This window comes from Barbus barbus (assembly GCF_936440315.1).
Source record: "Barbus barbus genome assembly, chromosome: 6".
In the NCBI taxonomy this organism is placed as follows: domain Eukaryota; kingdom Metazoa; phylum Chordata; class Actinopteri; order Cypriniformes; family Cyprinidae; genus Barbus; species Barbus barbus.
The window spans coordinates 18,683,000-18,700,639 of NC_136734.1; the positions used below are offsets into that span (position 1 = coordinate 18,683,000).

Genomic DNA, 17,640 nt, shown 5'->3' on the forward strand with positions numbered 1-17,640 from the left:
GTGGGGTTTGGGGGTGAGTGAGGGGAGAGAACAGACTGACAGTCACACAGAAACAGCATCACTATATGAAAAGAGCTGCACTGTGACACACCTACATCTACAATCCCCCCACCCTAGACTGCTATACACACACCCACTCTTCCTCATCGACATCCACTCACCCAAACCTCCCATAGCAATACACCAACATCCCACAAACTCTTGCCACCACACTTTTCTCACCCAACCCACACTCATACACCCTCCTCTACACCCATCCACACCCCTCACATCAACTACCTCTCACCCAATCCACTTCTCCCACATCGATATACCCACCTGTGCCCTGCACTTACTGCCCCCCCCCCCCCCCCCCCCCCCCCCACACACACACACACGCATGTTGGTTTTTGTGGTTTATTATTTATGGGGACTCTCCATAGGCGTAATGGTTTTTATACTGAACAAACTGTGTGTGCTATTGCCCTACCCCAACCCTACACCTAAAATTACCCCTCACAGGAAACCTTGTGCATTTTCAGATTTTCAAAAAAACACCATTTAGTATGTTTTTTAAGCCTTTTGAATTACGGGGACATAGGCAGTGTCCTCATAAACCACATAAACATACACACACACACACACACACACACACAGAGTGAACACAAAATAAAACAAAATAAATAAAATAAATTAAAAATTAATAAAAATTAAAGTAAAGTAGATTGATTGAAAGAGGGAACACTAATGTTAGAGGAAAAGAAAAGAAAAGAAAAGAAAAGAAAAGAAAAGAAAAGAAAAGAAAAGGTGGACAAGTATGGTGTCCCATACTCAGAATTTGTGCTCTGCATTTGACCCATCCAAGTACACACACACACACACACACACACACACACACACACACACACACCGTGAACACAAAATAAAACAAGTAAAAAGAATAGAAAAATAATAGATGATTTAATAATAATTTATTTATTTATTTATTATGTAATGTTCTAATTTTAAATGTTTATGTGAATTCTTCGTGACTGTGACGTGTTTTAATTGGCGCGCGTGCTGAACATTCGAGTCTCATTCAAACACTGGAGTAGAGGGAGTTGCCATGGAAACGACGACTGACTAGCAGGAAGCTCCGTCTTTCGCTGCTGTTTTGACTGTTTTCGGTAAGTTTAGTCCCTAAAATCACACAGATATTACATACAACTGTCCCTGACACTTCTCTTGCTTGTAATTGTCTGTAATCACACAGATATTACATACAACTGTCCCTGACACTTCTCTTGCTTGTAATTGTCTGTTGAAATTAATTTATAAATGGTTTAATGTCTTCGAACATGTCCGTTAGCATTTTAGCAGTTTTCAGAGGACGTAACATTAGGCTAACTCCATAGACTGAGCTCTTTATGAAAGTTTGGGATTTTAATTACATATTTATGTGTAGATGAGAGCTTTTGATAGTTCTGTAATAGTTTTGCTGGTGTTTTTTCAATGGGTAATTGGAAATAGGCTAATTTATTTAACCTAAACATTTAGCCTAACAGTTACACTGTACCGTTAATCCGCGACGTCACTGCGCTACAGTTAAACTGAATCAAGTTCAAGCGTGTTGTGATCTCTCCTGCTAAACAAATACAAAAACTACTGATTGCAGGAGCAACAAACAACAGGGGAAGCTCCAAGATTCCACAATGTCTGAAGGGAGCCCTAGACGGAGAAGGACAGGTGAACTGGGAAAGCTTCTTAATTTTTTAAGACGGGTTTGACATCCATAAGTAAGCAGTATGAGAATATTAAATAAGTAAACCTAGAAACAAATTCTGTTATGTTAAGAAATAATTTTTAACTTTTCCACATTTCACCTCTGCTTTAGAGGTGGCATTTACATTTTCCTTGTAATAAACCTGGCATTGCATACTAAATATGGTTGTCTCTGTGACAGATTGCTTGTTATGTTCCTAGATTCTTCAATGCTGATGGCCTGCTGCACCCCAGAATCTGAGCGAACCTCCTGTCAGACAACATCTCCAAAGCACAGTGAACCTCAAATATACACTATTCTTCAAAATTTTATATTTTTAGAAAATACATCTCTTATGCTCACCAAGGCTGAATTTATTTTAAAAAATCAGATAAAAAAACACACAAAAAAACCCCCAGTAATATTGTAAAATATTACGATTTAAAATAGCTGTTTTGTGTGAATATATAGTAAAATGTAATTTATTCCTGTGATCAAAGCTGAATTTCCAGCATCATTACTCCAGTCTTCAGTGTCACACGATCCTTCAGAAATCATTATAATATACTGATTTGCTGCTCAAGAAACATTTCTGAAAACAGTTGAGCTGCTGAATATTTATTTTTAATTTTCCTTAGGATTCTTTGATGAATAGAAATTTCAAAAGAACAGCATTTATTTTAAGCAAAATTCTTTACACTCACTTTTGATCAATTTAATGCATCCTTGCTGAATAAAAATATGAATTTCTTTTTTCTTTTCTTTTTTAAAATAACTTTTAAACTGTGGCGAGGGGGCTTGTTTCATCCCACTGTTTTTGGGAGAAGCACGCACAAGCTCCCAGTCCAGACTCTCTCTCCACCTTCCCGTTCTCCGGTGGCTTTTTATCCAGCCAAATGTACCATCATGGATCACAAGTATAACCAAACCATCATATCAGTTATCATAGCAAAACATTACAATCAGAGTTGTTTCAAGGTAAAAAAAATTAAAATCAGCATAACCTTATCCACGCTATTTACTGCAATTAGACACAGGTGTTTATCATTTTGCACTTTACTCAATGCTCGTCTCCCAAATCTCTCTCCTGCTGCAGACCTTGCTGAACCACGCCTGCTGAAAATACAGCTTTGGTCACAGAAATAATTTACAGTTTAACAGATATTCACACAAAACACATATCATAATCGTGCACTACAGTTATATGTGAAGAAATGGATCATCTTTTGTGTGAAATAATACGAACAGCACCTCTGCTAATCTTTCTCCTTTTGGTTTCCTGTTTCTGTCTCGGGATGCCCATCCCAAGGTTACTAAAGATTATGCAAGTTCCAGTTTGGATCCAGCCTCACTTGAGAAGACTTCAGAAGACGCCAAATCTCAAGATGACTTCAGATGATGACAACTATAAATGAACATACAAAGCTGCCAAATATTATCCTTATATTGTAATCATTGCCCTAAAAGGTAAGTTAACAGATTTTCAACCAGATTTGTATTGTTACAGTGTTGGTAATATATGTAAATGAACAGTGTTTACCTGTTCTCTAAATTACATGTACCGAGATATCACCATTTATTTGTAGGCAAAACTCTGCCAGATGATGCAAAAGGTTGATTGCACGTCTCATTTGTGTGTGGTGGTGTGTACTATAACTTTTGAAGAGGAACTAATGCTCCTTTGCAGGGCTTTACAGTGCGACCATTTCAGTCCAGCCAAGCCGCTGTGCATCTTCATTCAAATACAGCGGTGTTTCGTTTAAGAATGAACTGCGTTTTTAAATTAATGAGTCAATGATTCAATTACCCATTCATAAAGACAGTCATGTACTTCACTCCTGAATGAATCAGCCGTTCGAACGAATCAATTCAATTAATGATTCAGTGATAAAATCAGTGAATTTAATTGCACTTATGCAACCTCTGAGCCTCATTAAACATCTGAAAATACACCTACAAGCCACTTGTGTTCTTCTGTGCCACCTCTGTAGTACACATTTATTCCTTATTTACTGATTTAATTTGATATTTAGCATCGTTTGGTACTGTGTTGCCTCCAGGCAACATACTTTATTTTAGGATTTTTTAATAAAATGAGACACCCATTTAATTGATAAATGCTATCTCAGGGTAGTAGAACTCAAACACTAATCAATGAAAACCCCAAAAAAGTGGTCACATGACCCACAGTGGTCCATTTTGCTTCCAATAGGTGCGTTCGACTTCATGCAGCACTTAGCAGACCGATCGGCGGCTGACTTGAAGCAGTGCATGCCGGTTAGAAATTTAGTCCGACTTGAACCGGCGCCGACCACACGTCACTGTCACGTGTGGCATCAAAGTACCGCGATAGCGTTTCGAGAGCAGCCGGCTGACTCAGCCGGCGCAATTTCTCCAGAGCGACTGCGGGAGCGCTGATGACGACACAGCTGTTTCACGATTGGCCAAATTCACCACATGACAACACCAACGTGTATTTCGGGTTTATTCTGACAACTTCAGTCCCACTAATGCTCATATACGGACTTTCAAAAAAATAAAAATAAATTAACTTTTCATGTCATCTTCATCTCGTAAATCATGTTTATTAAAAGATTACAATTATTTTTACTGCAATCACTTTTTTGTTCATTCGTATAGCATAGGTTTATTTTGGACCTTTTTCATACAGACCCTTTACAGTATTAAGCTGCATAACCTATTTAGATAATCATTTTTTTATGGAATAAATCAAATGTCAATCTTACAGACTTTTAATATAATGTGGTCATCATGGATTCTGATTGATACTAATTGTCTAGTTACTGGGTTCATCCATCTTCACTTGCATGTGATTACTGCCAACAACTCTGGCTGGATGTCAACTTAATACAACATTCAGATCACTTTCATAAGCTGGTATAAATCATAATAGAAAGGCAAATAAATTGGGCTTATCCGTAGGCCTGTTCATGGTGTTCACGTATGAATGTTCATGGTGTTTTGTCTTACTAAAATGTGCTTTTTTATTATTTTTATTAAGTTGCAGTAGCAAAAACACGCATAATGAATCATACTGCACAAGTCAAATTTTCAATATGTTCTGTTTATTTACTTAAAACTTGTTTCTGTCGTGATGACACCCTTTCAAAATATTACATACATCTTAAAGGTTTATTAAAACAATACTTATTACATTGAACCTTTACTCACTTTCGTTGCTCATTGTGCTCAATTTCATACAACAATAACGGCATTTCTATAGCTTCCAGTTCGTCTGCAATAAAGCAAGCAAACGCCACGTGATCTGCCATGACTGAGGTAGATGCAGCAAATTACGAGAGCCCCGAAGTGTCCGACTTGACGACTCCGTTTTCAACTCCGCCCCTGACTGCAAGCGGCTACTCTCGTTGATCGCCGTCTGTAGCCGTGCTTCAAGTCGAACGCACCTAATGTCAGGACATGTGCACGTCACATGACTCCCTATTTTCTCCAATGAAAAGTGCATATATCATCAATTTTCATCCATATAATTGCCTACAACAAGTATGAGTCACCTTCATTATTAAGTTAAGAAGTATTTTCAAAAACTTTTCTTTATATCATCATATTTATTTTAGGAAATTAAAACTTCATGTTGCCTCAACATTGTACCGTAATGGAATCGGATGAGGCCATGCAGGCCTGCTAAGTTATAATACAAGTATATGATATTAGTAAGGAAAAGAGTTAGAATTATCTAAATGTATTTGCATTTTTGCAAAATTTTGTAATGCATTTGTAAAAATAGTAATTCAGATACTATATCTGCACATTATGATTTTTCTGTTGAGGAATTGCTTTCTCAGAAGCAGTGAGGTGTCATTAGTGAGGAAGGAGATTTTACATGCATGTGCGTGTGTGTGTGTGTGTGTGTGTGTGTGTGCATGCTTGTAAGGATAAAGTGCATATTAGGATAAGGTTATGCTGATTTTTTTACCTTAATTTTTTAACTTGAACTCTGATTGTAATGTTTTGATATGATAACTGATATGATGGTTAGATTATACTTGTGATCCACGATAGTACAATGTTGCCTGAGAGCAAGAGCTGGATATGAAATTGCATTTTATTAAATATGAGATATGCAATACTTTAAAAACTTGATAAAACTAACTGTTCAGGTGTTTGGTTATGGAAAATGATGTTAACAATAAATATATTTATTTTTTATGCATAAAAATGTCAAATGTTTAATTTGTCCGTTGTGGTACAATGTTGCCTTGAGGCAACACACTTTTAAAATATAAATAAATAAAATTAATGAAAATGTTTATTGAATTTGTTATAGTGTTCAATTTTAAGCAGGAAAAACATCACAAATATTTTTTTTTCTCGTTGATATTATATTGCGTACTGTAGAGGGTTAATCTTGTATGAAAATTGCATGAAAAAGAAAATGCCAGTATTATGCCACAAATATTTTCTACTTAGCTAATCTTAAATTAAACTTGGATTGATACTTTATAATACCAGAGACCAGATGTGATACTTCATAACGCAGGGGTGTCCAGATCTGAATTTAGGAAGGCAGATCTCCAGGAGCAGGATTAGGCAGCCATGTTATATTGGTTATGTATGATGGATTTTGAACTGTACTATATTTATTGCATGTTTTCTTGGTTTCCAGTTGAAGACATCAGTACATCAGATGTTGGCCTGGACAGCTGTATCAGTAACAGTACACCACACTGACCTCTCTGCGTTTGCATGGATGGCTGACTACTACCATGTTCTATGAAGGTATTATTTTAGCAAAACTGAGCACCTGTGACAGTGAAATTTGCAGTTATAAAAAATAGTCACACATGCGTATCAGTAAATTCGAAGTCACAAAAATTTTTTTTAGGAGTTGCAAATGTTTTATTTACACTTTCTCTCTCACAAACACAACACGACAGTAATACAATTTCAAATCCTGAGGTGCACAAATCCTATTCTACAAATCACAAATTAAGAAACTCATATGCTCACAGTTAGGAAAGAGTTGTTGCAGTGAATGTGGGGCAAAACGCATTCATACACCCGAATCAAAAATGTGAAGTCATAAACAAATTAGGCACATTTGTATATACAGTCGTGGTCAGAATTACTGGCACCTTTGATAAATATGAAAAAAGAGGCCTGTGAAAATAAACATTAAGACAATATAGACACACATCATCTTCCAAGCAGATTTGTGACATTTTCTGTGGACTGGAAATTTTAATTATGGCCCTGATGGTGGAAATGGGAATTTTCAATGCTTTAGCTAATGTTCTTATAGCCACTTTGCAATTTGTGATGCTCTTCAATCTTTTGCTGCATATCAAAAATATATTCTTTTTTTTACTCATTGTCGGGCACGTGCAGGTGGGGGTTTGGTGCTTGAGCACCTGCCCCTTTTCCCCTCGATGCCCAAAGTGCCCTTTTGTCAAGGCAATTTTTTTACTTTTTTTAATTGTAATTAAACGCCCTTTTGTGAAGGCCTGCCCAATCTAACTATTAGTAAAATTAATGAATAATAGTTTAGCAGTAAATTCAATTATCCACATGATAACCTTTCACCTGACGATTTCATCCGGGGCAATCCCTCACGTTCAGACACCTTTAGGATGCTTTCAGTAATGCAAGTTGAAGCAAGCTTCAGACGGGCCCGGACATGTACTGGCTTAAGCAGGGGGACACGTCTGGCACTGCAGGATTTGAGTCCCTGGCGGCGTAGTGTGTTACTGATGGTAGCCTTTGTTACTTTGGTCCCAGCTCTCTGCAGGTCATTCACTAGGTCCCCCCGTGTGGTTCTGGGATTTTTGCTCACCGTTCTTGTGATCATTTTGACCCCACGGGGTGAGATCTTGCGTGGAACCCCAGATCGAGGGAGATTATCAGTGGTCTTGTATGTCTTCCATTTTCTAATAATTGCTCCCACAGTTGATTTCTTCACACCAAGCTGCTTGCCTATTGCAGATTCAGTCTTCCCAGCCTGGTGCAGGTCTACAATTTTGTTTCTGGTGTCCTTCGACAGCTCTTTGGTCTTGGCCATAGTGGAGTTTGGAGTGTGACTGTTTGAGGTTGTGGACAGGTGTCTTTTATACTAATAACGAGTTCAAACAGGTGCCATTAATACAGGTAATGAGTGGAGGACAGAGGAGCCTCTTAAAGAAGAAGTTACAGGTCTGTGAGAGCCAGAAATCTTGCTTGTTTGTAGGTAACCAAATACTTATTTTACTGAGGAATTTACCAATTAATTCATTAAAAATCCTACAATGTGATTTCCTGGATTCTTTCCCCCCATTCTCTCTCTCTCATAGTTGAAGTGTACCTATGATGGAAATTACAGGCCTCTCTCATCTTTTTAAGTGGGAGAACAATTGCACAATTGGTGGCTGACTAAATACTTTTTTGCCCAACTGTATATTCCCTGCACTCCACAAAAATATCCTGGAAATTTAGCAGTGTTCAGAATAGAAAAAAGAACGAAAATATAAGTAAAAACTAACACAAACTGCAGTAGCATTCACTATACCACGTATTATAAACACCCAGCCTAAATATTTAAAGTGAAACTGAAACGAGTGGCGTGGTTGCTGGAAACTGCACAATACAAACTCTAAATAAACTCACTTTTCTCATTCGTCACCAATCCTAATGTGCACGCTTTGCGCTTGACCTTGATTGTTTTATATAAGTCGCCTTAGAAATCGCAGCACCTTGGAATGAATAATCCAGAAAAACAGTATTATATCCATTTTCATAAAAATGTGTGTGGAAACAGAAGAAAGCATGTCTTTGCAAGATAAAACAACAAATTATTTCCATGTTTTCCTCACAAAATTACAGTGCCAGTGAGCAGGTGGATAACACTGACAATTTAATTTATGCAATTCATGATAATTCATGTACCCTTACTGGAAAGTGTTACTGAATCCTGAAAAAAAATGTATCACCATTTCCACACAAAATATGAAGCAGCACAACTTTTCAACATTGATAATAATCAGATATATTTCTTGAGCATCAAATAAAATTGGTTTCTAAAAAACCATGTGACACTAAAAACTGGAGTAATGATGCAGAAAATTATCCTTTGCATCACAGGAACAGCATTACATTTTATAATATATTAAAATAGAAAACTTTTTTTTTTTTACATTTCCACTTTTTTTTAAATTTGTAATAATATTTCACAATATTTTGATCAAATAAATGCAGCCTTGATGAGCAGAAGAGTTTATACTTTAAGGTACTTTAATAATAACAATTCTATTTATGCTTTATATTATATTATTATCATGATTATTAAATGCTGCTTTTTATTTTTACAGGACAATAGTATGTATTACAATATAAGATATATCTTTTAATGTGCTAAAATATATATTTTTAATAATAAGTGCCGGGGGCGTGGCTTGTGGGCGTGGTGATATTTTCCTGCTTTTTTTTATTTGTCTCTAACTGATCACATGCCTGTTTTATTTTTTTAATTTTTTTTTACTTATTGAAAGGTTAGATTTTTGTGATTATTTTATTTTTAATGAAAGAGCAAAGTATAAACAATAGATTTATTTTTTATAGGCTTCTTTGATCTTATTTATTAAGGGTGCCTATAATTCTGACCGCGACTGTAAGAATGAGAACTCATATGCGAGATCTCACATGACATATCAGTATGTGAGATCCCACATGCATACCTGCGCTCTATCCACTGATAAACACAGCATGTGGCCCTTGACCCATTTTATTTGACCCAGAATTCTGACATGATCGTGTCATTATTACTCAATCGACACAACACCACCCTGAAATTACTTTGCACTGTAGAAATATGGTTTTGGCAAGAAATGTACAGTGGCAATTTTTTTTTTTGTGCAATTTTTTTTGAGTGCTACTATTTCACATTCAATATTCTAGACTAAATTAAAGGTATATAAGTCACTTTTATGGATGTTTCTTTACAAACTTCATAGTTTGTTTTTTTATACCAAAGATATACCACAACAACAACAAAAATACCAGAGTTAAATTCTAATAAAGTCTATAAAAAATGTTCAGTTCTAATAAACACACATTACAGGAAAAAAAGAATTAAATATTATGACGAAATTAATATTACAGAATATTCTGAAAAAAATGAAATATATCCCTGCATAAATCAGGTATAACTGAGCCTGTGAAGTTCTTCATTTGTGATTTATAGAATAGGATTTATACACCTGCAATGGAGATTTTGAGAAGGTGTAACTGTTTTGTTGTGTTTGTGAGAGAGAAAGAAACAAAATATAAGATTTCAACTCCTAAAACATTTTCTTAAGGGAAATAAAAGTGCTCAGTTTCGTTACAATAATACTAGATACAATAGATGCACTGTATGCAAATATAACAAAGGGACATAAACAACTTGCAAACTTATTATCTTTAAGTGAAAATATTCATTTTGAATACAAAATAGATCATTTGTGTGATTCGTGTAGACCCAAAGAGTTATTGAAAATTAACTTTGTCTACTGATATTAAAATTGTGGGTTACATGTTCATCACCTTTTTCAATCCTGACCTGATTAGTTTACATCCCTGATCTGATAATGCAAAGAACTTAGTTTTAATTGCAACATTTTAATTTCTATATTAGTCTAATAAAGAAGCTTTGTATACAGAAGGTTTGTATGCTCTAAACATGTATTTGTAACTGTATATTTTGTATTAATAAAGATATTATGACTAAATGTGGTGTGTTTAATAAATTATTACTAATGCATCTATTATTAAGTATGTGAGATTTTTAAAAAGCAGAAAATCAACATTGTTTTGATGCCACGAGAAACTACGCTGATTCCATGTCAGTCTGCTATCTGGCCGGTCTTTGACCAGCTTAAACCAGCCAAGACCAGCCTGACTGACCACTAAAACCAGCCAAGACCAGCCTGACCAGCTAAAACCAGCCAAGACCAGCCTGACCAGCTAAAACCAGCCAAGACCAGCCTGACTGACCAGCTTAAACCAGCCAAGACCAGCCTGACTGACCATCTAAAACCAGCCAAGACCAGCCTGACTGACCAGCTAAAACCAGCAAAGACCAGCCTGACCAGCCAAGACCAGCTAAAACCAGCCAAGACCAGCCTGACCAGCTAAAACCAGCCAAGACCAGCTAAAACCAGCCAAGACCAGCCTGACCAGCCAAGACCAGCCTGACCAGCTAAAACCAGCCAAGACCAGCCTGACCAGCTAAAACCAGCCTGACCAGCTAAGACCAGCCAGCCTGGCCAGCTAAAACCAGCCAAGACCAGCCTGACCAGCTAAAACCAACCTGACCAGCTGAAATAAGCTAAAACCAGCCTGACCAGCTGAAACCAGCCAAGACCAGCCAGCCTGGCCAGCTAAAACCAGCCAAGACCAGCCTGACCAGCTAAAACCAGCCTGACCAGCTGAAACCAGCTAAAACCTGCCTGACCAGCTAAAAATGTGGTCAAAACCCCTCTAAAACCAGCCTGATAAACCAGCTATAACCAGGCTGGGAGACCAGCTAAAACCAGCCTGGCCAGCTTAGGCTGGTTTAAGCTGGTTTTTTCAGCAGGGTTGATATCACTCAAAATAAAGTGTTAGAAATAGTCTTGGTAAATAAACTAGAGAGGCCTTGAAGAAGTGTTACAGCAGACTGAAATTTTAATACACATTGGTATATTTTATTAATCAAAGAAACTTGTACAGACAGTAGAACTGACAGAAAATACTCTGCATGTAAACTACACATTTGCAGGTAACATTTACAGATGATATATACTCAGTGCTGTTCAAATCTGATGAACTCTGAAGTACTGATGGCTTAAAGAGGATATAATACCACCACGTGGATTTTTTGGGAAACTATTGGTGGTCAATAAATAGTGAGTCGTAAGTCATCTAATTATGTTATTCTGAATGTCATATCCTCTAATCATTTGTGTGTATACATTTTTTATACTGTATTTATCTCTACCCCAGTGATACTGAGAAAAAATATATGTTCTGCGTATGATAGAAAACATAACTACCTAGCATTAAAATATTTAGAATTTCCATGGCACACTTAAGATTTCTGAAACAAAATCCTGTTTACATTAGCCATAGGCTCAAACGAAGATACAAAACTGAAGTACAGTAAAGAGCAGTTCAATTTGAAACACCTCCATAAAACCCCAGACACTTTTGGCCACATGGCCAGTTCTACAAAATTGGAGGAAAAAAATACAGAGCACTTGATACTGGAACCTGTTTCATACAAGTCGATATCAAGTATTTCCTGTAAGAAGCTCAGATCCTCACTTTTACATCCACATTCACAGTAGACGTTAAGAAATCTGCTTATGCAGGAATTTAATATACAAGAAAGGAAAAAAAGAGAAAGCAAATCACATTGAACTATACAAATGTTCAATTATCATACCACTACTTATTTATAGTATAAACCTTGTAGCATAAAAAGATGAGAACCTAATCATAACAAATATAAGAGATAACACAAAACAAATTTAATCATTCACCTTTTCTAGTAACGGAAAAGCAGCTTGTTTCAAACAACATAAATCTACTTTAACACTGAAGTTTGTTGTATAAAAACATGCTCTCTAAAATGCCCGTACAAGAACTTTGCATTTTTACAAATTTATACAATATTAGGTATAATTAATCAAACAAAAATCAAGGCCGATTAACTGAAATATAAAACAGGCATATTTTAAGACCAATAAATACCCAGTGTGTACATTTGAGTACAGTGTATTGCGGTCAATAGTATTACATTAAAAAATACCTTCTTCTTCATTATTTTTAAGATCATTTCTTGTGCCCAAATTTGAAAATAAAGGGTGAAAGAATTATAAATAACAAAATATCAATAAATTAAAAAAAATATGGTTAGTACAAGAGGCATATAAAAGACCTTCAGTGAACAGGCTTATGGTGCCTTACATTTGTTTTTGTTTTTTATTTGAACTGCTCTGGTATGTGTCCGATTTGCGACTGCATGCTAGTGGGAGGACTGGAAATGCCCTCCGACCAGTCAGACATGTTGGAATGGGGCGACGAGCTGGACCACTGGTCCGGTGAACCCGGAGACGGGGTGAGGAATGGATGATCAGGCACTTGGAGTTGGTGGCTGGGGGTGTTGGCGTCCATTGGGCCTGAGTGACTGTGCTGGGAAGGTGGCGTCAGGAACTGCGTTCCCGCCATGCTGGGACCCAGAGAAGACGGGTTCAGCATCTGGGTCTCCTGGGGGATGATGGTGTGGATGGGCATGCTGTTCCCTGCGCTCTGCTGGAGCTCAGGTCCACCCAACTCACCACCAAGTAAGTTCTGGCTCACGCCACTGGGTGGATTGGAGCTCTGGTGCTGCAGCTGTACGTTCGTCTGCTGCAGTCTCTGCTGCATGTTCTGCTGCATTAGATGCGGCTGTGTGGTGAGGTGTGTGTTCTGCAGGCTTTGATAGTTCATCATCTGAGACAGCATGGCGGGACGGCCATTGTGAAGAGACGTCATCAGGCCAGACTGGTGAAGGCTGGCCTGACCTGTGGCATTCCGCATAGCTCCGAATTGATTTTGCGGACCCATGCTATTGTGCATTCGCCCGAGCCATTCGCATTGGCCGTTTATGATGTTTGAGCCGTTAGATCCGGCCACTGGAAGATGGGTGAGACGTGGGGGTAACGGATCAAACTGAATATGGGCCAGGTCTTGCTTGTTGCCCATTCCCAGATGGCTGACACCCATGTGGGTGTCTGAGATACCCTGTAAGTGATTTAGCGACATGGAGGGTGATTGCTGAAAGGGAGACGTCATCAGCGGTGGGGAGGAGACGTCAGATATGTACCCGTGGGGTGACTCCAAGGAATCGACCGGCGAGAGCACAGCTGAGCTGTCTAGTAAGTTTCCCTTTCCATCCTGTGCCTTTTTCTTCTTGACTTTCATATCTTTGCCATCCTTGCAACCGATGCCTTTTGTGCTTGGCTTACGGGTTTTTTTACTTTGTACGGAGGGCTTCATGCTACCCATGAAGGCATTGGGGGAGCAGAGAGGCGGGGAGAGGGTGGTGCAGAGAGGGGCGCTGTGCATGGGAGGGCTGCGGACCAGATTGTATTCGTCGATGAGCCGCACAATGTCATGATGCATTCTATCCTGAGCGATATCCCGCGGGAGCCGATCCATGTGGTCTGTGATCTCTCGATTAGCGAAATGCTCGAGAAGAACTTTAGCAGTCTCGTAACTTCCTTCTCTTGCCGCCAAGAATAGAGGAGTCTCCTCCTGAACATGGTAAAATAATTGGTAAGCCAAAAGCATTTTGAAAAAATTTAAATGTTTTTGTGCTATGTGAGTACAAATTTTATGTGAAGCGCTTTATTTAAAAAATATCATCACATTACTTTTGATACAAACTAATAAAGTGCTGCTTACCTTATTGTTTTGCATATCTTTATTTGCCCCGTTCTTAAGCAATACCATCGCTGCATCTACGTTGTTCACAGCGGCTGCCCAGTGAAGTGCAGATTTACCTGTACAAACAGAAACCGCTTCAGCATGTGCTCAGTTACATTTACTAAGAAACCAACAATAGTAATACATAGTAATATATGTAATTGAGATAAAATAGTAATAAATCTAAACATTTTTTAGTATACATTAGCAGTAAAATCTCATGCTGAAAACAGTTATGCTGCTTAATATTTCTGTGAATGCTTTTGTGGATACACTTTTTTCAGGAGTCTTTGATGACTAGAAAGTGCAAAGGAACAGCATTTTTTTTTTAATTTGATCTTAATTAAATTGATAAATTTAATGCAGAATAAAAGTATTATTAATTAATCTGACCCAAACTGAATGGTAGTGTATATCTTAATTTCTTTCAACCAGCTTCAACAACTTCAACTTCTTTGCTGGACACTTTTTTTTGGTTTAATGTCTTCTGATTTAACTTGTAGATGTAATAATAATTAATAATATGTTTGACAGTGTTTGAGTATGGCAGTGTAACAGTCATACCAGAATCATCAATGGCATTGACATCAGCATGGCAGTTGATGAGTTCCTCCACCATGCCCTCGACCGCAAGTCTTGCTGCCAGTATCAGAGGTGTAGTGCCATCATGCATGCGGGCATCCAGGTCTGTGGCACGGTTACGTATCAAAATCTGCATAAGGACAAAAGTTAACATGTTTCAGAAAACAGAGATAATGATGCATAAATCGGTAGAAATACACAATGTTAAACATCCTTATTATTATTCTGTATTATTGTAAATTGTGGCTCACATACCTGGAAGACCCCTTGTGCATCTGCAGCCACAGCAGCGTGTAATGGAGTCCGTCCCATATTGTCCTGGATGTTGGCATCTGCACTGGCCTCCAAGAGCCTTTTTGCAGCATCTGAGCGGGCATAACGGGCGGCCAGGTGTAGGGCCGTCTCACCCGTGCGGTCTGTCTGGTTGTGAAGGTTGGCACCTTGGTAGATGAAATCATTGATGACGTTGGCTGAAGCATCCTCCTCTTCCTCGCTGTTTCCTGTTTCTAGCCCTCCTCCACTACAAGATGCGATCATGAGAGGAGTAAAGCCATCTAGAAAGCAAAAAGAAAGTGAAGATGTTATGTTCACATATATTTAGGTAGCAGAAGCTTTATACTAAGCCGACATTCCTTTTTCAAATTCTAAATTCCATTATGACCATTCTTCAGGAGAATTGTTTTTCTATATATGACCCTGGACCACAAAACCAGTCATATGGGTCCATTTTTTTTAAAATTGAGATGTGCACATCATCTGAAAGCTGAATAAATAATCTTTCCATTGATGTATGGTTTGTTAGGACAATATTTTATTTATTTATTTAGTCATTTAGCAGATGAATAAATAATATTTGGAATATCAAATATCAAATAATATTTGGATGAGATACAACTATTTGAAAATCTGGAATCTGAGGGTACAGGGTGTTTTGATCATTTATGGTAGGAAATTTACAAAATACCTTCATGGAACATGATCTTTACTTAATATCCTAATGATTTTTGGCATAAAAGAAAAATCAATCATTTTGACCCATACAATGTATTGTTGGCTATTGCTACAAATATACCCCAGCGACTTAAGACTAGTTTTATTGTCCAGGGTCACATATTTCAGGTTTCCATCATTATTTCTACTATACAATATAAAGAGAGAACACTGAAAATCCACTGAAAGAGCAAAAATTTTCTTTTGAGTAGGACTAGTCTGAGGCCAACCTAAAGAAATGTTTTCCTCAACGTGATGGACCAAAGTAACAGCATAGAAACAAACAAATCGAAGTTGGATTTAACGCACTTTCTTTCTAAATCGCCCCAGATGGCTTCGATAACGGATTGTAATCAAGCGTGGAGGCTTGGTAAATCTCAGGGAAGAGGGCCACGCTTTGAAATTTCAACCGCTGGTAAAACAGAGTATTATCACCTCTGAGAAGCTGCTTTCTTTGCTGACTTCGACAGGGGCTTCTCGGCTTCAAAAGAATAGCTATTCCCAGATTTGGTCGATTTAAAAACATCAATCCACACAAAGGGGAAAAAAGGAAATACAGCTCGCAAAGAGATAGCAAACGAATGTTGCCTTTGACAATCTTAAAGAGTTGTCAGGGGTATATTGGTGCTTATAGAAAGAGAGGATGTGCATATCATAAAGAGTTTAATTAACAAAACACATGTAAGCAGAATGATATCACAGGATGAATCGGTAAGGCTGGTAAAAATGTGCTCTGTCCCCAGGGTTTACAGCTTTCAGTCAGAGCCTTTGAAGTGGATTCTTTTCCCCAAAGGGCCCTGAGCATTAACTCCTACTTAGAACTCAATTCAGTTCCTCATCCCAGCACTTGACAGCGTGCACACACACAAACCGGTGTGTAAACCAGAGAACAGGTGTAATCCATAAAAGCAAAGAATTTACGCAAGATCTGAGTTCTCTTAAAAAAATCACAACAAATATCTGATTATGTCTGTGTTAACTAGACAAGTAAAATGATTTCCCAGCAAAAATATAATCAGCCAAAATATTTATCTACCTAAAAATTACCTAGTCAATGAGGCCACATTTTGGATGTAAGATTTTTCTATATATACAACTTAAAGAAAATATGATAAAGTTAGAATTTTGAATGAATAAAATTAATTATTTTATAATATTTTAATAGTAATATTTAATTTAATTATAATCAAATTATATTATTGTAAATATCATTTAAATTCACATGAATAACATTTTATTACAATTACATTTAAATATATTAAATTATTGTATTAAATAATCATTTAAAAGTCATCAATACCCAATAACAAAACTAATATTGCATGGGAAAAAAATTAAATATACAACAATGCCTAACCTGGTCCTCGGGCATTGACATCCATGCAGTCGTTCTCTATCTCGCCCTGAGGGGGTGTGGGAGCGATGGATGGGATGCGTAGATCAGCTGCATCCAAGTGCTGCTGCGTCCACTGCCGGTGATCTGGCTGATGGTCTAAATCAAGCATCGCCTGCTCCTCAGACTAAAATAAGAGAATGAGACATTAAGAAATTAAACACAAACATTTGAATGAATATTATTAATTAATGCAAGAGTACTAATTGTAAGACGCTTCTAGGTGAATATCTTGTCAGTGAGAAATGTGTTGCTCTGCTCACCCTGAAGCGTTTGGTGTCTGATGGTTCCTCTTCTCCCCATTCATTCTGGTTGTCATCCATTAATGAAATGTCTGAACAGTTCTTAAGTGGCCTGTTTTTAGAAAAATAATCCATTAGACATGCCGAATTAACTTAGATATAACTACTCATATAACTTTTTCCAACACCAAAAGCCGTCATCGGTTATCAAGCTCCACCTTCTTCATAAAACCACTCGGTTAAATTAAACTCAACAAATGAAAATTACTTAA

The 17,640-nt window shown here is 37.5% G+C and overlaps 1 protein-coding gene and 1 long non-coding RNA gene across 2 annotated transcripts in view; one reads left to right on the forward strand and one right to left on the reverse strand.

Moving 5' to 3' along the window:
* The first annotated feature begins 1,066 nt into the window (after nt 1-1,066).
* On the forward strand, nt 1,067-10,431 carry LOC306871751. The gene is made up of 4 exons (XR_013784367.1): nt 1,067-1,145; nt 1,634-1,704; nt 1,942-3,187; nt 6,369-10,431. It is a non-coding gene; the product is annotated as an uncharacterized lncRNA (long non-coding RNA).
* Nucleotides 10,432-11,360: 929 nt separating this feature from the next.
* notch1b (notch receptor 1b) overlaps nt 11,361-17,640 on the reverse strand; it is a 49,094-nt gene continuing 42,814 nt past the window's right edge. Inside the window, exons 29-34 of the mRNA XM_079419768.1 lie at nt 17,390-17,480; nt 17,091-17,253; nt 14,999-15,297; nt 14,726-14,873; nt 14,141-14,238; nt 11,361-13,990 (exon numbers count right to left, since the gene is read on the reverse strand). Of these exons, the coding sequence (XP_079275894.1) occupies nt 12,677-13,990; nt 14,141-14,238; nt 14,726-14,873; nt 14,999-15,297; nt 17,091-17,253; nt 17,390-17,480 (2,113 nt within the window). The 3' untranslated portion in view covers nt 11,361-12,676. The remainder of the gene's footprint in view (nt 13,991-14,140; nt 14,239-14,725; nt 14,874-14,998; nt 15,298-17,090; nt 17,254-17,389; nt 17,481-17,640) is intronic.